We start from the raw sequence: 24,135 nt of genomic DNA, 5'->3' as shown, positions 1-24,135 counted from the left end.
CTTCCTTATTCCTAACCCCCAAAAGGAAGCAGAGTCTCCTTTTGTGTTCTTATAATAGTTTCTAAGCTTTCTACATTACATTCAGCTTTGTATTTATCTATTGGATTGGCCAAAAGCTCCATTTAGTTTTTTCCATAAAATAAAAGACATATTTTTCATTTTCAGCAATAACTTTATTGATTTAGATATCTTAAGTATGTCAGCTATATCCAGCATGGTATAATGTTGACTGTTCTCAATCAATGTCTCGATTGGATCGCTGTTAACTTCAACTGGTCTATCTCACTGTAGAGCATCGTTCAGCAAGAAATCTCTAGCACAAAACTTCACAAATAATTTTTTTATATATAATGCCTTAAAATTAGCTGTTTTTTAATTTTTTTTAAATTTTAAGTTTTTTTAAAGATTTTATTTATTTATTTTTTAGAGAGGGAAAGAGAGAGAAAAGAGAGAGAGAGAGAGAGAGAGAGAGAGAGAGAGAGAAAGAGAGAAAGAAACATCAATGTGTAGTTGCTGGGGGTCATGGCCTGCAACCCAGACATGTATCCTGACTGGGAATCGAACCTGTGACACTTTGGTTCACAGCCTGCGCTCAATCCACTGAGCTACGCCAGCCAGGGCCGCAAATAATTTTTGACACATTCGATCAGTCACGGTTCCTTTTTCATACACCACACAAGTCTTTGCATTTCAGGTGTGTTTTTTCCTTTTTTGAAATAATAAAGCACAATATGCTAAAAATGTTATTTTCTTCTGTCTTCAATATTAAAATGGCTAAACAAAAATTCACCAATTTTGATAAGTTTTTTTAAATGCACCCTGGTAAGACAGCTGTCACAATACAATCTAACAAAATTGTTTTGAATGAAGTTAAAGACAACTAAGCACTACTAGAGCCATCTTATGGAAAAAACCCAAACAGACTTTTTGGCCTACCCAATAGTTTCCTCCTCTATCAAAATGTAAGCTACTGGGGGCAGGGGTTTGTCCTGGTGCACGGTACATCGCCACAGCCTTTATCATTAACATATGATACTTAATTCAACTAAAAAGGCTAAAACTTAAAAAGTGATACCTGGAGTCTTAAGCCTCACTCTCTGTCCCATGGTGTTTACTCACTATTTTTGCAGCTTTTAAACTCTCCTTAAAAACCACTGTTTTTCTTCTACTAACTATAGATAGTTACACATTTGTAATTTTTCCTAAGGAAAAAATTCTTAAGAAGAGAAAAATTCTAGTGGAAAAAGTAGAAACATTTCAAGTTTTTGCCAATAAAAATGGCTAGACACATGTGTAAATACATGTGGAATCTGTATTATATATCAAATATAACACTTGATGGAATCTGATAATATATCAAATGAAAACTGAGTACTGAAATCATGTAGAAATATGATGAAAATCTAAAAATGGTAAGAGAAAAAGGTAGAATACAAAATCCTATTTACACTACTATTAGAGGAAAAAAGGGAAAGAATGTTGAAAAATCAAGATAGCTGTTGAAGTGCATACAGTAGGCAATTTATGATTTTTTAAAAAGGTACCACTCTCATTATTTATGCTAATACACAGTGCCACCATTTCTCCCCAAAAGAAAAAAGCATGATCAATATTAAAATATGTAGTCCATTAAAATTTTAAATTACATAAAGTAGGATCTCCATTGGGAGTGATTTTGCATGGGACCCTTCCCTAGACACTTGGTGATGTATGGAGATATTTTTGGTTGTCATGATGGGGTGGAGGGAACCTATTGGCATCTAGTGGGTAGAAGTCAGGGATGCTTCTAAACATCCTACAATGCACAGAAGAGTCTCCCCTTCCTTCTACAACAAAGAATAAGCCAGCCCTTGCCCTGGCCAGGTGGCTCAGTTGGTTGGAGGCTGGGGGTTCCATTCCCAGTCAGGGCACATACCTAGGTTGCTTGTTTGATCCCTGGTCAGTGTGTGTACGGGAGGCCACAGATTGATGTTTCTCTTTCACATTGATGTCTCTCTCCCGCCTCTCCCTCCCTCCCTACACCCCCCCCCATCAGTAAACATATCCTCAGGTGAGGATTAAAAAAGGAAAAGAAAAGAATTGAATTAGCCAGCCCCAAATGTCAACAGTGTCCCTGCTGAAAAACTCTAAAGTAGAAAACGTATCATCTTGTTGGTTTCTGGAAACCTATTGGCTAGAATACTGCCTGAGGTGCAGAAAACACTCAACATAAATGAATGAAAACACACCATCCTTTCTGTTCGGGTATCCGGAAGCTGTGAACTACCCTATTGTTAAAATGTTTATCTTGCGCTCAGTTGCTGGGAGCCATGGCCTGCAACCTAGGCATGTGCCCTGACTGGGAATCGAACCTGTGATGCCTGGTTCACAGCCTGCGCTCAATCCACTGAGCTACGTCAGCCAGGGCGTATCAATTCTTTAAAAGGACCAAAGGTACTATGAGAGTAATGAATTCTTATAATGTTCAACAGCTATAGAATTTGTTGCATGGAGCTTTTCAATACCACTAACTTTTGGTAGTAACCTTGGGTAGTTATAATTTATTTTAATAAAACTACAGGCATAAAAAATAAAGACCCATTACAAAATATTTTCTAAGTACTGTTTCAAACCAGAGGGGAAAAGGGCTGGGAGGAGGTGGAAGGGGAGTCAAATATATGGTGACGGAGGGAGACTAAATTTTGTGCAAGAAGCACATAATGCAATATATAGATGAAGTATTACAGAGTTGTACACTTGAAACTTATATAATCTTATTAACCAGTGTCACTCTAATAAATTTAATAATAAGAATATGGTTTCAAGGATAAATTACCAATTACTAAATAACTTCTACAAAGCCTGATGCCATCTTCAATCACAAATTCAATAGGCTCAAGGAAGCTATACTGAACATCCAGCATGCAGAGAGCATGATACTAAAAGAATATAGAAATTTTCCACTTTAAATATACCATGTAAAAATAAATAAAATTAAAAAATATATTCCATGTAAACAACTGCTAAACTAATATTGACATTCTACCTTACCAACCTTTTTAGACACATCTTGTTTCAATTCTTGTACAGGTGACTCATTTCCAACTTTGTGTGGAGTGTTCTCTGTTTCCTATTTTAAAACAAAAGAAACAGAGACCAAATGATATGTTTTTTGAAACTGTTTAAAATGGGTACAAATTAGAAAATGTAGCATTGATAAATCAGAAGCCCATAAGGACTTAAATGTTTGTATATTGATAGATGCCCAGAGATTTTATGCCAACTGGGACAATATGACTTGCATAAGAAGGTTATTAATCACCAATTTTTAAATTTTCTACTGCAATAGAATATTTCCCTTTAAAAGTGCCCAACTTTCTAATCTTAAAATCTGTACAGGAAGGTAAGAACTACTAAGTACCTTCACAGCATAAAAGGATTAAGGATTTAAGAAACATAACAGAATTGTTATTTTTCCCAAAGTATTGCTCCATACATTTGCATAAATACAAAAGTACATAATGCAAAAAACCACATTCAGACACTTGTTTTCTTAAAAACTTTATATGCTTCAGATAAAAGGAATAAAGACTTAACCAGAAATTAAATGAAGTCCCCAAAATAGCAACAGGTGAATGAAATTAAACCCACCAAAAATACATATATATCTACGTATACATTCATATACACATACGTACATATATATATATATTTGGGAGGTTAGAGAAGGTAGAAATGGATACTACATTTTTGCTGGAAAAAATTTGAGTAAAATAAGATAATCATATATTTGCAGGACTTAACACATTTTTTCTCCATCTTAAGCTGTCTTTACATTTATAGAAGTACAGCAATATGAACACGACTCCTGATACTGAGAAAAAAAACTATTCATAATTCTTGGAGCATACCACAGAGCTAGTTAAAGAAGGTTAGTATACCCCGTTTTTTTTTTGTCAGATAAGCAACCTAAGGCACATAAGGATGTACGTAAGTATTAACATGGCAGTTCTACCAAGTATCAGGATACAATTACTTCAGAGATTATAATGCTGAAGATACAATGTGCTAGAGAAATTTCTGTAGGACTTCCAATATCTTCAGGCTGACAAGTTGTTTCACTGAATTCCTCCCAGCATTTGGGGAATACTACCAACCTTATATAGTTTCTACTAGAAAAAACTATTTCATGGAATTTTAAATGTGAGATAAAATCGAAACTATTATGTTAGCCCATGAGGGCCTACCATGATGTTGCGCCTACCTACATCTTTGACCTCATCAACAGTTCTCACCTACCTATCCCACTAAAACCCCACAATTACACTTTGGCCAACTGGATGGTTCCTTACCAGCCTTAGGGTCATAGCTTGAGGGTTATTATATCAGAACAGCAGTCCCAGATCACCCTAAAATAGTCTCACCCCCTTAAATTTCTATCACATTATCTGATTTTCTTTTTCTTCTTTGCACTTAGCACCACCTGAAATGACCTTGTTTACTTATTTTTTGTCTCCTCCCTACCCCACTAGAATGTTAGCACCATGAGAGCAGGGACCTTGTCTGTTCTATCTACCACTGCTTACCCAGTACCTAACACTGTGCCTGGCAAAAGTAATAATTTGCTTGAATGAATGCTGATTAATGCATGTTCTGGCTTTTCTTCATTTAATACACATATCTTAAGTCTATGTATCTTTTAATCAAATCCTGGTTTTATATAAAAAAACCCCTCTAATCAAAAGCAATTAAAGGTGGGAGAATATTGAACTGGAGGAAGGTTGTCAAAGGGTATAAACTTCCAGTTAGCAGATAAATAGGTACTAGGTATGTAACAAGCAACACAATGACTATAGCTAACACTGCTGCTTGACATACAGGAGAGTTAAGAGAGTAAAAAGTTCTTTTCACAAGGAAAATATTTTTTCCTATTTTTTCTTTCTTTTCTTTTCATTTTATCTACATGAGAAGACAGATGTTAGTGGAATCTATTGTGGTAATCATTTCACAATATATGTAAATCAAACCATCATGCTGTATGCCTTAAACTTATATAGTGATGTATGTCAATGTCAATTATATCTCAATAAAAGTGGAAAAAAGGGAAAAAAGAATAGTTAATGCATATGAGAGAAATACCTTTAACTGTCCTACAAATTAAGTATAAGTATTCAATTATTCTTCAACAACTGTTCATTAGTAGGAAAATCAGAAGCATTGAACAAATTAATTCTGTGAATATTTTCCCTAACTTAACCTAAGCAAAATTTCATGCAGTTAATTCCTGTACCTCAATTTAATTTGTTTGAATTAACTACAAAGATCACAGATGAACATTCTTTTTATTTACACTTTTTCCTTTTCTTTAATTTATTGTTGTTCAGTTAGTTTTCCCACCTTTCCCCCCTTGCTCTCCCCTGTCCTGTGCCCCACTCCCACAGTCAATATCCCCCCATTGCTCAAGTCCGTTAGTCCTCTATTCATGTTCCTTTGCTAGCTCCTTCCCCTTCTTTCCCCATTATCCTCCTCCACCCTCCCCTCTGGTTACTGTCAGTTTGTTCTTTATTTCCAGGTCTCTGATTCTACTTTGCTTATTTGTTTGTTTCGTTGATTAGGTTCCACTTATAGGTAAGATCATATGGTATTGTCTTTCACCACCTGGCTTATTTCACTTAGCATTCTTTTTTTTAGATTTATTTTTAGAGAGAGGGAAAGGGAGGGAGAAAGGGAGAAAAACATCAATGTGTGGTTGCCTCTTGCGCACCCCCTACTGGGGACCTGGCCTGCAACTCTTTGATTCCCAGGCTGGCACTCAATCCACTGAGCCACACCAGCCAGGGCTCACTTAGCATTCTTATACTGACCAAAGCTGCAAGCAGTGATTAGACTTCTATTTTATTTGGCTTTAAAAAAACTGTCTTGGACTTTGAACCTTTGAAAGCTATCAACTGCTGTAAGTTAAACTGTTATTATGTCATAAGTTTACAGGAGTGATATGGCCACCTACCAGAGGATCTGATCTCTAGAGAAGTTAAATTAAAACATTTCTTAGTCAAATCTCATTTAGTATATCTATATTTAGTATAGATATACCTATATAGATATGTATAGAGACATACATCTGTATCTATATATCGCTCTATATGTATCTATATATAGGTCATATATGATTCTCTCCCAGTACTGTCTAAGGTCCAGATCTTCCCCTAGCACCTCAATCAGGCTTTGGGGATAAAGCAACAGAAGCCAAGCATGTGCCTGCAGAAAACTAACACCAACTTAGCTAGACTTGAGACAGTCTCCATTTATTACGCCTTCTGGATTTAGGCTGTCCCATTACTAAAGCACTGTACCTACTAAATCCCAGCTTCCCACCATCAGGCCATTTCTCTAACTCCTATTTATCACAGTCTCAAAAACACACTTCCTTTAAAAAGTGTAGTAGATCATTCAATTGCTAGCAACTCATACCACCTCCATTTGTGTTGGATATCAGAGAGCTGCTTGGACCCTCCTTACAGTATTGTTATGAGATTTGAGCTTTTAAATTTTAACAAGCACTACAACAAAAGACTAACTCAGTTTCACAAATCATTTGTACAAATGTGATCTACACTCAAAGAAGAGAAAAAACAAGAAACAACTCTTAAATAGTTGTCATATTCATCAATCCATTCCTATCAAAACTGTCCCTTTGTTGGAGTCTTATTTATGTTTTGATACTCTAATTGCTTCTTAACAACTCTCACTCTGCACTTGGTCTCTTTCCTCCAAACATTCTTCTGCCCTTCTACCACTTATCTTTTGTTAATTTCCCAGCAAAAAACCTTGGAGAACACAACTGTAAGACATATAAAAATTGATGTTTTAAATGTCTTTCTTCAAAATTTTAAAGCCCAGAGTTTTTAACCTGACATTCAAGGCTCATTAAGTATGGCCCCAATTTACTCTTCCCACATTCTATAACTGAAATGTTTGCATAGGTTGCAGCAGTTTTTCAAGGCTCCCAGCAAATTGTCTTTGCATATTAATTAGTTCATACTATGCCTAGTATACAATGCTTTCCAAATTTTTCTCTATCTACCTATACAAACCTCTCCCAATTTTCAAAGCCCAGCACAAGTTCTACCTTCTCCCTGAAACTTTTCTCTGCTATTCCAAGTAACAGCACTCTCATGGTCACCTGGTCTCTCCCTTCCTCCTCCAAACTCCTGGTAGCACTTAAGGTCTGTCTATTCTACATTTGAACATCAGTATCTCATAGGTCATTCCTTTGTATACATGTCTGTTCTGTGAGATTATAAAAACATCAAATATTGAGACTACATGACATTTTTCTTTGGATTGCTTAAGATATCAATCGATATGCTGTTATACATGATATGTATTCAATACTCTAAGTAAATAGATGACATGGAATATACTTTATAGTGAGAAGATATCAATCGATGTGCTGTTATACATGATATGTATTCAATACTCTAAGTAGATACATGACATGGAATGTACTTTACAGTGAGAAGGAACCACTGATACATGCAACACCTTGGATGGATCTCAATTCTTTCAGCTAATCTCAAAAGGTCACACGCTATATGATTCCATTTATAGGATATTCTCAAATGACAAAATTATAGTGTTGGAAAACAGATTAGTGGCTCCTTAGGGTAATGAATGATGGGGGAAGTGGCAGGTGTTACTTTATAAACAGGTAGCAAGCACAAGGGAGATCTTTGTGGTGATGAAACAGATCTGCATCTTAAGTATGATGGTGGTTACACAAATATACACATGTAATAAGTTGACACAGAACTATACATTCACATTGCACCAATGTCAAATTCCTGGCTTTGATATTGTACTATAAATAAAATATAAACCCTGGGGAAATAAGTGGGTGAAGAATACCAGGATTTGTTTGTACTGTCTTTGCAGCTCCCTTCAACTCTATAATAATTTCAAAATGAAAAATATAAAAAGAACAATATCTAACTTCATATGTATTTACTAAATATGTACATTATTTACCTAATTTTATTGAAGTTAAGGACAACCTATAATTACCAACATAAAGTGAATTCCCAAAACCAATTTTTATAACTTAAAAATATCTTAGAGCTAAGTGGCTTTTAAAACCTATAAGCATAATAACTAGCAATAGTTTTTGGAAATGGGAATTGGGAAGATGAGGGATGGCAGGGTAGTTACATACTCAATCATCTACTTTTGCAATGAGCAAATCTGATCCATATCTGTATCTTATTTTAAAAATTGTTTTTATTAAATGGGATATAAAAGGATTCTCATAAAATGTAAGCAAGAATTATGATATAACCTTTCTTAAGCATTCAATTTAAGACAAACAACATTGTTCCCATTGGCTTTCAAGTCTCTTATATATCGTTGTCCATGTCCATTACATTCTTTCCCTCTTAGAGATGACTGACATCCTAAAGTTTGTGTTTATCATTCCTCTGCTACTCTTTTTAGTTTCAACATGCTTGTAACTCTAAACAATATATTCTTTAATTTTGCATGCTTTTGAACTGAACATAAATGGAATATTACTACATATATTTTTCTGTGAATTTTTATCCCTACTAAACATTATGGTGCTATCCATGTTATTGTATATAGCTAACTCTTTCATATCCACTACTGTAGAATATTCCATACAAATATACCACAATTTATAAAACAGATCAATATCCAGTGTATATAAGAAGAAGGTAGGGACACTGGAAGTGGAAAAAATAAAGCATGTTTGAGATTATAGATACATATGTAGAGACATACACAACATAAAGAAACACATGCAAACATACACACATAGTATATATCCTATTTGATGTAAAATATCAAACATCAAAGAATATCTATTTGGTGATATTCCTCTACTTAAAATGGCTCTCAGTGACATAATGTCTTCATACCAAACTCCTTTGTTTGGATATAATTCTGGAATTTGTTTTCATATATATGGTGATGATACTAATGCATGTGCCCATAAAAGTATACAAGTGGCCCTGGCTGGTGTGGTTCAGTGGATTGCACAACGGCCTGCGAACCAAAGGGTCACAGGTTCTATTCCCGGTCAGGGCACATGCCTGGGTTACAGGCCAGGTTCCCAATAGAGGGCACGTGAGAAGCAACCACACATTTATGTTTTTCTACCTCTTTTTCATCCTCCTTTCCCCTCTAAAATTAAACAAAATCTTCAAAAATTTAAAAAAAAGTATACGAGTGTTTTGGTTACTCCACATTTTTGTCATGCAAATATTACTTTTCCAATTAAAACACATACACACACAAGTATTTTACAGTGTCCTCCTATTCTAAAAATTATAACCCAAATAAAATTTAGGTGAAATCTAAAAAATATTTATAGTCCCTTCCCTCAGTACAATATATGATTAGATATTTCTAGAGGATTTAATCATACCTAGTAAAATACAAAGACAATATTATTTAGCTAAAAACAAGGAACAGAAAGCAAAACCAAAAACTGAAGAATTACATAAAAGAGAAAAATGAATGAAAAGTGTATAGTTTGGAGAAATGTAATTTTCAGAAAGCACAACTTACCTCTAATGTTGAAATTCCAACCTTTTCTGAAGACCTGTTCAGAAATAAAAGCAAGGTGGTGTTGAATAGTGCAGGTGAGAAGGGAAATACTTCTATATACTTATTAAAGACAAGTCCACATAAAAAAAAAACACATATAGCCCTGGCTGGCATAGCTCAGTGGATTGAGCGCAGGCTGCGAACCAAAGTGTGGCAGGTTCGATTCCCAGTCAGGGCACATGCCTGGGCTGTGGGCCATGATCCCCAGCAACTGCACATTGATGTTTCTCTCTCACTCTCTTTCTCCCTCCTTTCCCTCCCTAAAAATAAATAAATAAAATCTTAAAAAAAACCAAAAACACATATAAATTTGGTGATTAAAAAAGTCTGTGTGCATACAGAAAATGTAGAAAACAAAAAAAAAAATGTAGAGAAGAAAATTAAAGTGACCCATAATCTTACCATGTAGAAATTTGAGTATTTTTTGTCTTCCCAGATATATACAGGGTGGGTCAAAAGTAGGTTTACTCTGTTCATATGGAAACTAATACAATGATTAATAAATAAAGTATAAGAATAAACTGTGTTTCATGAACTCATAACTATAAATCTACCTTTATCCCTCCCTGTATATGACATAATAAGCATCTTACTAAAGAAAATTTTGTGTTCTTCCATGATAAATTTCTTTAAATGTCTCTGGAAGTAGAACTTCAGTCCAAAAGGTCAGAATTTTGAAAAACTTTCAACTTGCCCTCCAGAACATTTGTGCCAGTTTATTCTTACTGTTTTGAGTGAATGTTTATTTAACATCTGCCAAAAATAAGTGTTAGTTTTTAAATTTTACATTTTGATAGGAAGTATATCTCATTGTTTTGTTAATTTGATATATGGTGTGGATTAAAAGTTTTATATGCATTAGACATTTCCAGTGATTTTGAAGATAGTAACCCAGTTTTGTTTGTGGCTCATTTGTCTACTGGAGCAAAACTCTATTCTTAAATACAGACAATTGTAGACATAATAATTTTTAAAGTACTTTTCACCAATTATTATCACACACCCTCACCACATTTTTCAAGTAGGAACAGTTTGATATCCACTATAAAGCATAAAGAAGAGACATAACCCTTAGAGCTGCTTAATGTATTTTAGGGTTCCGCAATAAAAAAACACTTTCAAGACTTCCAGCCAAGATGGAGGCATAGGTAAACCCACTGTAACTCCTTGCACAACCAAGATAGTGACAACAACAGTTTAGAAACAGAATAATAACCAGAACTGACAGAAAATCGAACTGTATGGAAGTCAGACAACCAAGGAGTTAAAATACACACATTCATTCAGACCCTGTAGGAAGGGTGTAGTTTGGCAGCTGGGCGGAAAGGGGTTGCAGCACAAAAAGCTGTGGCACTGGGTGCACAAGACTGCAGTGGGTGGACCCTGGGTGTGCAGGCAGTGGCTGGTAGACCCTGGGTGCGGAGAGGCAACTGGCAGACCCAGCAAGATGGCGATTGTGAAGTTAGGCACAGTGTGCAACCCCAGGTCCCAACCCAGGGTCACAGTGCTGGGAAACAGAGCCTCGGGGCACTGATTGAAAACACCTGTGGGAGTTGACGCACAGGGAGAGTTCGTTAGACAGACCCATGGGGTCCTAGAATGTGCACAAACCCACCCACACGGGAATCAGCACCAGAAAGGCCCAGCTTTCTTTGGGGAAGTGGCAGAAGGGACTGAAGTCTGACAGAGAGTGGAGCAAATGCCATTGTCCCCTCTCGGACTCCGCCCCCACATACAGCATCACAACCCAGTGACTGGGTTGCCCTGCCCTGATGAACACCTAAGGCTCCACCCCTCATACATAACAGATGTGACAAAACAAAAAAAAATGGCCCAAATGGAAAAAGAGATCAAAGCTCAGAGCAAATACAACTAAGGGGCCAAGAGAGAGCCAACCTATCAGAAGCACAGTTCAAAGCGTTGGTGATCAGGAAACTCACAGAATTGGTTGAATCTGGTCACAAATTAGATGAGAAAATGAAGGCTACTCTAGGTAAAATGAAGGAAAATGCACAGGGAATCAATAGTGATGGGAAGAAAACTGGGACTCACATCAATGGAGTGGACCAGAAGGAAGAAAGAAACAACCAAACAGAAAAGAATGAAGAAACAAGAATTTAAAAAAATGGGGAGAGACTTAGGAACCTCCAGGACATCTCTAAATGTTCCAACATTCAAATTATAGTGGTACCAGAAGGGGAAGAGGAAGAGGAAGAGCAACAAGTGGAAAAGATATTTGAACAAATAATAAAGAACTTCCCCAATCTGGCCAAGGAAATAGACTTCCAGGAAGTCCAGGAAGCTCAGAGAGTCCCAAAGAAGTTGGACCCAAGGAGGAACACACCAATGCACATCATTATTACATTAGCCAAGGTAAAAATGAAGGAGAGAATCTTAAAAGCAGTAAGAGAAAAGGAGACAGTCACCTACAAAGGAGTTCCCATCTGACTGTCAGCTGATTTCTCAAAAGAGACCTTACAGGCAAGAAGGGACTGGAAAGAAGTATTCCAAGTCATGAAAGGCAAGGACCTACATCCAAGATTGCTCTATCCAGCAAAGCTTTCATTTAGAATGGATGGGCAGATAAAGTGCTTCTCAGATAAGGTCATGTTAAAGGAGTTCATCATCACCAAGCCCTTATTATATGAAATGTTAAAGGGACTTATCTAAGAAAAAGAAGATTAAAAAAACATGTATAGTAAAATGACAGCAAACTCACAATTATTAACAACCATACCTAAAAGAAAAACAAAAACAAACTAAGCAAACATCTAGAACAGGAACAGAACCACAGAAATGGAGAACACATGGAGGGTTAGCAACAGGGGAGTAGGAAGAGTAGAGAGGGGGAAAAGGTATGGAGAATAAGTAGCATAGTTGGTAGGTCGAAAATAGACAGGGGAAGGGCAAGAATGGAATGGGAAATGTAGAAGCTAAAGAACTTGTGACACATGGACATGAACTATAGGGGGGAATGTGGGTGGGAGAGGGTGTGCAGTATGGAGGGGAGTGAAGGGGGGTAATGGAACAACTGTAAAAGCATTATCAATAAAATATATAAAAATACTTTCAAATGATTAATATTAATATGCCATTCCTAATTTTGTTTTATAAAATGCAATGATCACATATGATACAACTTTGTGTTGAAAGGCACCTTCAAGATAATCTAATCACACAGCTTCTGTTGACAGGAAAAAAACTGAAGTGCCGAGAGACTGACTTTCCCTGAAGTCACATATTTAGGAGCAGAACCAAGAAAAAGCATTGAGTCCTACTGTCATGCTCTTCACATGCCAAATTGAATAGTAATCCATATTTGGTAGAGGAATCCTTAACCTTTAATCAAAACATAAGTGTGATAAAAATCTCTTCTGCCATTTAACAGAAAATGAATCCCTTTATTCAAAAATATTTATGGAATACCTACTATGTGCCAGGGACTAGAGATAGGAAGGTGAATAAGACACAATTCTAGTTTAGGGGGTTTTAAGGATTGTTTTTGGTTTTGTTTTTAAAGACTTTATTTATTTATTTATAGAGAGGGAAGGAAGGGGGAGAGAGAGAGAGACAAAGAGAGAGAGAGAGAGAGAGACACAGAGAGACACAGAGAGAAACATCAATGTGCAGTTGCTGGGGCCATGGCCTGCAACCCAGGCATGTGCCCTGACTGGGAATCGAACCTGCGATGCTTGGTTCGCAGCCCGCACTCAATCCACTGAGCTATGCCAGCCAGGGTTCAAAGATTGTTTTTAAAAGGTAGCTATAGACAATGGTGCCTGCCCACTTAATTGCAATGCCAAGACAATATATTTTCATATTAACAAAGTACAATTTCCAGAAATGAAAATTTTTATACCCCCAATTATTTGGTTTCTATGGCAAACCTATACTGCTATGTCGCAAAATCATGTTTATCCAGATGATTAGAACCAGGGGTATTGAAGACTTTTAAAAAATTGACACAAAGTATATCTGCAATAATACAAGTGCAATGAAAACAAAACAAAAATAAGAAAAACAAAAACCTTGAAGGGGATCAAATTTCCACAGGGCACATATTCTAAGTGCCAATAAGGGGGGAAAATCATCTGCAATAGAAGTGTAGCAGTAAGAGAAAATATGATTAAAAACAAAAAACAAAAAAAAACTTAAGCTCCATATGAGGTAGAGAAGGGGAGAAAAAAAAATCTGCCTTCCCCATGTCCCTCATTTTGAGAAATCTGACCAGGTTTTTAGATGTCTGTCCAAACAAACAAAAGAAAACAAAACAAGACAAAACAAAAAACAGACCAGGGAGTCATATTTATATTATGTATGGTTCCATAATGAGCCCTTTCTGGCTGTTGATTCACAGGATCTAAGTTATAGACCAACTGTTGACACACACAGAAATATTCCAGATTAGTTCTGGTGGGGCTTTACACATAGCTGTGTACAAACTACAAAGAGTAATTTATTATGTCCTTCTGAGAGACAAGGGGACATAGTGAAAAGAGCATGGATTTTCAAGCGCATGAACTTTGCTTGAATATTGTTCCCACCATTTTTCCTATGTGTGATCTTGACCAAATTAATTTTTGCAGGCCTTAGTGTTCTCCTCAGTAAAAGGGAGTAAAACCACTTATTTCACAGGACTACTACAAGGATTAAGTTAGAGAGCACACGAGGCACAGATAGTAGGTGGTAGTTTCATCAGCAGCTTTGAATTGCTCCACCGAAACTCAAATGATGAACTTCACTAAGTTGGTCCAAGGCACTGTCTGGCAGTCTGTCAGGAGTGGTAAGCATGAGATCAATTTCTGGAACAGGAATTATATACTAAAGCCTGACAAGCTCCAGCCTACTTAACAACAGGGAACATGAAAAAAAGCCAGATTGTATTGAGCTGGTGGTTAACATGGGCTCCTGCTTGCATTTGATGATGTCATTAAACAAAAAACTAATTACAAAAGACACTTATGTCGAAACACATTTTGGATGTTACAGAACTGTTAAGCACTTGGTAGGTAGTAAAACATTTCAGACTACTATAGCTTCTTCCAGTCTAAATAAGCCTAAAATTGTCTCTAACAGGGTAATCTGTAAAACCAGAATTTTTTTGTGATACATTTTGATCAATTTATAGAACATCAGCATCTAGTAAAAAGTAAAAGGATGTTTATACTAGCCAAAGTTGGCTAAAATGATTTGCATTATGCCCGAAGAGAGAAAAGAACAATTCATTTCATAGAAAGAAACAATAAATTATTACTTAGTATTTCCATAGGACGCACTCCTAATAGGGGTCTTGTAATAAAGCAATGGCCATCATTTATTAAGCAGGGTTCAAAAACTGTGTTGAGACTTGATTTGCTTTAGCTTTAGTCCTCGCAACTTTCCTGTGAGATAGTTTTATTACCTTCTCTATTTTACACAACAAAAAACTGACGCATGGGTCAGATTAGGTAATTTCAATTGTATTACTAGTAAACAGTAGGGACAAAATTTGACTTCAGGCAGTCTGACTCTAGGGCTCCCTCTCTCAAGTATTTTGTAATATTGCCTCCTTTCTGGGTAAGTTCTTAAAAGATGATGGTTATGAAAATATTGTAAATGCTGCTACGAATGAGCACCAAACTAAAGGCATTTAGTGCTGCTTCTTGGGGTGGACTAAACTGATTAAAAGTCAAAGGCACTGACTCCTGATCTGTCTTTAACAACTACAATTTACACCTAATTGATTTAGCATCACTAGGGAATAGAATAATAAAATGTTCCATAAATAAAATTTCCAGAGATGACACTTCTCTTTAAGTGTCGAACTTCTGAAAGTATTTTAATTACTTTTGAATTTCAAATTTGAAAAGCAGCTTGTAAATAAGTACATTATAGGCTAAACCTTGCTGTTCAATAAAATTTTCTTTGAAAATACTTTCTTAAACAAAACATATACAATTTTACCTTTCTTACTGACTCAGGGTATTTATCATTTATCTTTTATCAAATATTACATTGTATTTTTTAAAGATTTTTAAAAATTTAATTCTAATTTTTACCTTTTTTAGGACTTGTAGGGTTTTTTTAGATTTTATTTATTTATTTTTTAGAGAGGGAAGGGAGGGAGAAAGAGAGAGAGAAATATCAATGTGTGTCTGCTGGGGGCTGTGGCCTGCAACCGAGGCATATGCCCTGACTAGGAATCAAACCTGCGACACTTTGGTTCACAGCCCACGCTCAATCCACTGAGCTATGCCAGCCAGGGCATTTTTTAAAGATTTTTAAATTTACTTTTTATAAAGAGAGGAGGGGAAGGAGAGAGGGGAAAGAAACATCAATGTGTAGTTGCCTCTCCCACACCTCCTACTGGGGACCTGACTCACAACCAGGCATGTGCCCTGACTGGGAAATGAACCAGTGACCCTTTGGTTCACAGATCCACATTGAACCCACTGAGTCACACTAGCCAGGGCACTAAATGTATTTTAATACTTTAATGAACTTCAGGGACCCTAGGGTGCAGGGAATTTATTTGCCTTCACACTACAGGACTCTACATTACTATGCTTGGAATGTCTGTGGTTTTGCAGTTTTGCAGCTCTTTCCTCTATGGTCACTTCTTACAACAACTGGCTTTGCTCCCCCATCCCTCCAGTCTCTAATGATTGCTTTTGATCTGCATTAAGCTGGGAAACCAGGTTTTTAAAAATGGAGTTGAAGCCCTCATCAGCATGGGTCAGCTGGTTAGGCATTGTCCCGCAAAGTAGGTTGTCAGTTCAATTCCCAGTCAGGGTACGTGCCTGGGATATGGGCCAAGTCTCGGGCTGGGGGCATGCAAGAGGCAACCAACTGAGGTTTCTCTCACACATCAATGTTTCTCTCTCTCTTTCTCCTCCCCTTCTATTCTCTTTCAAATTGAATAAATAAAATCTTTAATTAAAAAAAAAAAAAGGAGCTGCAGATCTGGCCAAGATGGAGGCATAGGTGGACACTGTGCCTCCTCGCACAACCAAAATTAGGGACAACAAAAATTTAGAAACAAACAAAAAAAAACAACCAGAACAGACAGAAAACTGAACTGTACAGAAGTCCCAACAAGCATTCATCCAGACTGGTAAGAGGGGCAGAGTAGGCGGCCTGCAGAGAGGGGTCACTGAAGGAAAGAGCAGTGGCTGGCAGACCCAGGCATGCAGGGCACAGGCAGTGACTAGCAGACCCTGGTGGCAGACCCCGGGTGCAGGGAGGCAACGAGCAGACCCAGTGAGGCGTGCAAAGCAGCAGGCTGTCCACAGTCACACATCTGCGCACAGATAAACCAGATGAAAACGGGCAGCAAGACAGACTACCCAACCCAGGGGCCCAGCACTGGGAAATAAAGCCGAAAAGCACTGATTGAAAACACCTGGGGGGGTTGAGGTGCCAGGAGAGACTCCCAGCCTCACAGGAGAGTTCGTTGGAGAGACCCACAGGGTCCTAGAATGTACACAAAACAACCTACACAGAAATCAACACCAGAAGGGCCTAATTTGCCTATGAGTAGTAGGGGAAGCAACTGAAAGCCCACCAAGAGCTGACCAAGCAGGATTGCTCCCTCTCTGATGCCTCCCCTACATACAGTGCCACAATACAGCAATGTGAATTGTTGCCCCACCCTGGAAAATACCTAGGGTCCCACCACTTACAATGTAACAGGCACGCTGAGACAAAGAAATATGGCCCAAATGAAAGAACAGAGCTCAAGAAAAAATACAACTATATGATGAAGACATAGCCAACCTATCAGATGCAGAGTTCAAAACATGGTAATCAGGATGCTCACCGAAATGGTTGAATATGGTAGCAAAATAGAGGAAAAAGTGAAGGCTATGAAGAGTGAAATAATGGAAAATATATAGGGAACCATGAATGAAGGAAAAGAAAATGAGACTCAAGTCAACAATTTGGACCAGAAGGAAGAAATAAACATTCAACCTGAATAGAATGAAAAAACAAGAATTCAAAAAATGAGTATAGGCTTAGGAACCTCTGTGACAACTTTAAATATTCCAACATCCAAATCATAGGTGTGCCAGGAGAAGAAAAAGAGCAAAAAATTGAAAACTTATTTGAAAACATAATGAAGGAGAACTTCCTTAATTTGGCAAAGGAAATAGACTTCCAGGAAGTCCAGGAAGCTCAGAGAGTTACAAAGAAGCTGGACCTAAGGAAGCACACACCAAGGCATAACATAATTACATTATGCAAGATGAAAGATAAGGAGAGAATCCTAAAAGCAGCAAGAGAAGAGGAGACAGTTACCTACAAGGAGTTCCTGTAAGACGATCAGCTGATTTCTCCAAAGAGACCTTGCAGGCAAGATGGGGATGGAAAGAAGTATTCAAAGTCATGAAAGGCTAGGCCCTCCATCCAATATTACTCTATCCAGCAAAACTTTCATTTAGAATGGAAGGACATAGAAAGTGTTTCTCAGATAAGGTCAAGGTAAAAGAGTTCATCATCACCAAGCCATTATGATATGAAATGTTAAAGGGACTTATCTAAGAAAAAGAAGATGATGAAAAACTATGAAAAGTAAAATGACAACAAACTCACACCTATCAACAACTGAACCTAAAAGTCAAAACCAACACCAAAAACAAACTAAGCAAACAGGTAGACCAGGAACAGAATCATAGAAATGAAGATCCCATGGAGGGTTATAAGTGGGGAGGGGGAGGGAGAGAATATGGGAAAAAGTATGGGAATAAGGAGCATAAATGGTAGCTACAAAATAAACAGGGGGAAGTTAAGAACAGTATAGGAAATGGAGAAGCCAAAGAACTTACATGTATGACCCATGGTCATGAAGTATAAGGGTGAATGCTGGTGGGAATGAGGGTACTAGCTGGAGGAGAATAAAGGGGAGAAAAAAAATGGAACAACTCTAATAGCATATTCAAAAAATATACTTAAAAAACAACAAAAACAAAGACAAAAACAAAAATGGCATTGCGTGGGCAAACAATCCAGATATTCGAAGAGATTTTCCCATTTGAAATTTTGTACATGACTTTATGGCACTTTGTTTTTATTTTTCAGAAGATATTTTAAGTGATTACTTCTTATTTCCAGTTGTGTGAATTATTATTATCTTCCTTCTGGTTCTATATAGAAGTATCTCCTATATAAGTGAGCTGTCGCTAATCTTTGGTATCCCCAGAGAATCACTCACCTCCTCTCTGTAATTCAGTCTCTAACTTAAAAGTAGGGATAATAATAATATATTATTTCAGAGTGATTATCTGCCTAAAGAAAACAACTACATTCATGCATTGCATAACAGCATTTCCATCAATGAGGATCTGAATACAGGATGGTGGTCTCTTAAGATTACACTGGAGCTGAAAATTTCCTATCCTAAGGTCCTACCTAGCACAGTGCATTATTCACATGTTTGTGATGCTGGTGCAGGCAAACCTTCTGTGCTGCTAGTTCTTTAAAGTATAGCACAGCCTTGGATGGTGTGGCTCAGTGGATCGATCCCCAGCCTGGCATCCAAAGTTTGCCAGTTCGATTCCCAGTCAGGGAAAATGACTGGCTTATGGGCCAGGTCCCCAGTAGCGGGCGTGCAAGAGGTGACTGAGAGATGTATCTCTTGCATGTCGATGTTTCTTTCCCTCTCTTTCTACATCCCTTCTCGTCTTTCTAAAAATAAATATTTAAAAAAATTAAGTATAGCACATAGAATTATGTACAGTACACAACCCCTGATAATAATAAACAACTATGTTACTGGCTTATGTTATTTGGTATAGTATACTTTTTAATGTTGTTTTAGAGTGTACTCTTTCTACTTATAAAAAAAAATTTCCTGAAAAATAGTATGCCTTATTATGCTGGCATCAACATCTTACATGTCCTGTTTACTGAATCTCTTGATTGTATTATTTTCTGTTATGTTTGATTTAATATCATATTGTTTTGTAGAATGACATACTGTATAGGTTTTAGTCTAGCAGCAATAGGTTATACCATATAGGCTAGATAGGCTAGGTGGGTAGTAGGCTATACAATTGAGGTTTCTGTAAGTATACTCTATAATGTTCCCACAATGATGATATCACCTGACCATACATTTCTCAAAACATATCCCTGTTGGTGGAATGCATGACCATATTCATATTTGAGTTGGGGACAGAAAAAATAGGAGACCAGAAGTCAAGAAAACTAAGTTCAACTCTTGGCTTTCCCAACCAAGTAGCTGTAAGACCTATAAGCAAGGGTTTTTAGAGTTCCTGTAATTTTAACCCAGGCTAGTATTGTTCAGTGGGTTGAGCACATGAGCCTGCAAACCAAAAGGTCACCAGTTCAATTCCAAGCCAGGGCATATGCCTGGGTTGTTTCTCTCCCTCTCTTTCCCATTCTCTAAAAAATGAATAAATTCTTCTAATAAATGTAGAGTTCTTGTAATTTTAGGAAATTTTAAGACCTTTTATTACTTTGGGAGTAAAGATGTAATTTATACCATGATTAATGATCTAAATTTTATACTTCAGCAACTTGTAATAGAATATTTTAATTCACTATATCCTGTTTTCTATAAAAATTATTTTCACACACTCACTGTGTTGAGTTTATACTAACTAAGCTCATGTTTGAATATAAAATAATGTGTGACAGATGCTTTCTCTAGTCCCTATCTATTTAGCATTTTAAATTATAGGAGTTTTCCTTTTGCAGCTACGGTGTTTGTGTTCAGTACCAAGGCATTTTTATATCTGCACAATATTCATTACTTAAAAATTTTTACATTGCTTCAGAGCATTGCTTTCATGATTTTACAGGACAGTATAGGAATTATTTTTCTTGTATAAACTCTGACCAGATCCAGTGATGACCTTCAGATACCTGAGGCAAAACTTCATCAGAGTAATAAGGTCATTAGTCCCAAAGGCAGGTGCTTAGTCACCGAGATTTGGATGTGGTGACAATAACTGAAACTTACCCAAAAGTTGCCCACCAAGTTTCAGCAGGAGGTAAAATGTCAAAAACTTTATAAACTAACATAATACTGCAATCAATACAATTTCAGTGAAAAGTACAAATATGCAAGCAACCCAACATTTTATGAACCACTTACAGAGTTTGACTTTGAAACTTTTTAAACCTGACTCTCTAATTTAATAATGTGAAAAGTATTCATTTACTTTAGGGAAACAAAATCAACCCAATAGAAAATGCATACCAGTAGGCTATTTTTAAGAGAGTTGGATGGTACATAGCTGTGGGTTTTCTGTCACAGGTGTTAGAAATGAGTATACTACCTATTGATGTTAAAGATATCCAGTAATTCTTTTCAAAATCCTAAAAGGGTTTTTTTTTTAAAAATTGGCAGGGAAGAATAATTTTTTTTAGTGTTTGAAGGAAACTTGAATATCATTTAGATCAACTATCTCATTTCACATGTGAAGAAAATGAGGCCAAGAAAGGTTAAAGTAACCCATTCATTTAACATTTATCTATTGTGCTTACCATGTAACAGCACAGTGCTAGGTTGGCAGGGGTGTAAAGCAGTGAACCAAGCAGACATAATCCCTGACCTCCTACAACTTATGCTAAAATCAAAGGCAAAGTTAGGACTAGCACCCAAGTCTCTTTGCTGATTCTAACAACCTATGCAGCCTGTCAATTTACCCTAATAATTCTATTATCCCCCTCATGCTTTCACATGGGTAGGTGAAACTGACCATTTACCAAAGTCTAGAAATACCACCATAAATTTCCTGGGGAAGGCTTGGGGGTCCCAGAGACTGAAAGGGCAACTTGACATCCATCTGGAAGTAGAAGGTCGGTAAATTTAGCTACATAGTAGAAGAACATGAGCTGGAATCAGGAGATCTGACTTTTAGTCTTGAATCTGCCAATAACAATGGATATACCCATAAAAAATATTTTGGGGCCAACTTTTAATTCTGGCTATTTCAAACATATACAAAATTAGGAAAATAATATTATGAACCCACATGTACAACACATTGATCATGTTCAATATGGTCAACATCAATACCCCTCCCTTAACTCTCCTGCCAGATCATTTTGAAGCAAATCTCTGAAATTATTTGATTTTTACCCATAACATTTGATTGAGTATCTAAAAGTGATTTCTCTTTAAGATATAACCACAGTATTATCAAACTTAATAATTCCTTATTATATACAGTTAATATTTCCTTAATTATCTCAATTTTTTTATAGTTGGTTCATTTCAGTCAATATCCAAATAAGGTCCATATCAGTTAATATGCCTCCTTCAGTCAGTAGTTTCCCTTGATCTCTTATTTCTTGCAGTTCATGTGTTGAGAAACAAGGTTGTTTATCCCGAAGAAGATTTTTAGGGTAGCAAAGCTACTCTATATGATACTATAAGGATGGATACATGTCATTATATATTTGTTCAAACCCATGGAATGTACAAATACCTAGAGTGAGCTCTAAGGTAAACTGCGGCCTTTGGGTGACTCTGATGTGTCAATGTAGGTGCATCAAGTGTAACAAGTGTACCACTCTGGTGGGGGATGTTGATAATGGGGGAGGCTGTGAATGTGTGGGGGCAGGTGGTATGTGGGAAATCTCTGTATCTTCCTTTTAATTTTGCTGTGAACCTAAAACTTCTCCAAAAATAGTCTTTTAAAAAAGATTTTATTTATTTTTAGAGAGAGGGGAAGGGAAAGAGAAAGAGAGGGAGAGAAACACCAATGTGTGATTGCCTCTTGAGCGCCCTCTACTGGGGACCTGGCCTGCAACACAGGCATGTGCCCTGACTGGGAACTGAACCAGTGACCCTTTAGTTGGCAGACTGGTGCTCAATCCACTGAGCCACACTGGCTAGGGCCAAAAAGTAGTCTTAAACAAACAAACAACAAACATACAAGCAAGCAAGGTTGTTCATCCTGCAGAATTTCTTATGGTCTGAATTTTGTTCATTGCATCTCCATGGTGACATGTCATAAGAAAAAAATTATTTATTTATTTATTTTAAAAGATTTTATTTATTTTTAGAGGGGGGAAAGGAGAGAGAAAGAGAGGGAGAGAGATATCAATGCATGGTTGCCTCTCATACGCCCCCCACAGGGGACCTGCCCGCAACTCAGGCATGTGCCCTGACTGGGAATCGAACCAGTGACCATTTGCTTCAGAGTCCAGCACTCAATCCATTGAGCCACACCAGCCAGGGTAGGAAAAAATTAAATGAAAACACACAGAAAATATGAGAGGGATGGAAAGGGTACATAGCCAAAGAAAAATGCAAAAACCTATCAGAACAGTAATCAGGAAGACAGCTCTCAGAATGTGCTAAGATTTAAAAATTACTAGACAAAGCTTTTCTTTATTTTAATTTATAACTAAACAGAACACAAACAAGAAAAAGAAAGTGTAGGGCTGCTTATATGTGGATAAATAGTATAATTTAAAAGTCTGCTTCAATTCTTTCTTTTCCAATTAAAATTACTGATAGTCAAACCAGGCGGGGAAAATCAAAATGTAAGAATGAGGAAACTGAATCCCAAAGCATTCAAGGAGATAAAAGTACCTCGCTAATCTAAATGAATTCAGTTCTCCTGTCCCAGACAAATTATATCCCAGCATACTCTAAGAATTTACAGAGCTCAATCCCTATGGAATCATGGAGGATGGAACCTTTGAGGAATCATGGAGGCTGGAAGAAGATGATAAGTAGACACTCTAAAAATCAACACTGTAAAGCAGGTAGATGGTACAAACTATAAACAGATTCCCTTGATGTCAATCCCAAGTAAAATGCTTCAGTACACTAGTTTAAGGACCCTAGTCCTGGGAGGAACATACTCATTAAGAGTCAGTAAGCATTCACAGGATGTCAATCATGCAAAATTAACCTAATTTCCTTTCTTGATAGGGTTACTGGCCTAGAATATACAGGATGGGGCAAACGTACGTTTAATTATTGTATTTTTTTCTATATGAACTGTAAACCTACTTTTGCCCCACCCTGGATTGTACACATGCAAAAAAACCCCTAGATTTAAGTACTAAATTTTAGAATTCTCTTCATGATATCCTTTTAGACAACAAAGAGATGTAGACTAGAATACACTTAGGTATGTTTGTAACTGGTGTGAGAACATTATCCAAGTTGTGCTGATTAATGGCTCAAAGGAAGACCATAAGAAAACATCAAATAATTTCTCTTGTGCTCTATCCTACTTGATGTTCTTATTAATGCCTTGGATGAGGACACCTATGGAATAACTATCAAATTTGCAGATGACACAAAATTTGAGATAGGATAGGGAGTATACTGGCTGACAGGATTCAAAAATATTTCATGAGGTTAGAACAATGGGCCAAATCTTAACAGAATGAAATATAGTAGGATAAGTGTAAAATGCATGATTGGTGAGATAATGACTTAGCAACAAATTGTGTGAAAACATTTAGGTATCTTTGTTGATTGCTCAGAGTAAAAGCCTGTGAAACGGCTGCCAAGAGAACTAGTGTGATCTTATGCTGAATTAACAGAACTATTATGTCCAG

General features: G+C 36.9%; 1 protein-coding gene across 1 annotated transcript in view; it reads right to left on the bottom strand.

Annotated features, from left to right (window-relative positions):
* The window catches only part of WDR44 (WD repeat domain 44), an 89,590-nt gene that overhangs the window by 47,989 nt on the left and 17,466 nt on the right, over positions 1 to 24,135 (bottom strand). Inside the window, exons 2-3 of the mRNA XM_045817609.1 lie at positions 9,565 to 9,598; positions 3,035 to 3,109 (exon numbers count right to left, since the gene is read on the bottom strand). Coding sequence (XP_045673565.1) covers positions 3,035 to 3,109; positions 9,565 to 9,598 — 109 coding nt within the window. The remainder of the gene's footprint in view (positions 1 to 3,034; positions 3,110 to 9,564; positions 9,599 to 24,135) is intronic.

This window comes from Phyllostomus hastatus, unplaced genomic scaffold (assembly GCF_019186645.2).
Source record: "Phyllostomus hastatus isolate PE091 unplaced genomic scaffold, TTU_PhHast_1.1 phas_scaffold_28, whole genome shotgun sequence".
Taxonomy (NCBI): Eukaryota; Metazoa; Chordata; class Mammalia; order Chiroptera; family Phyllostomidae; genus Phyllostomus; species Phyllostomus hastatus.
The sequence above is the reverse complement of the archived record's forward strand: the minus strand, read 5'-3'. Positions and strand labels throughout refer to the sequence as shown.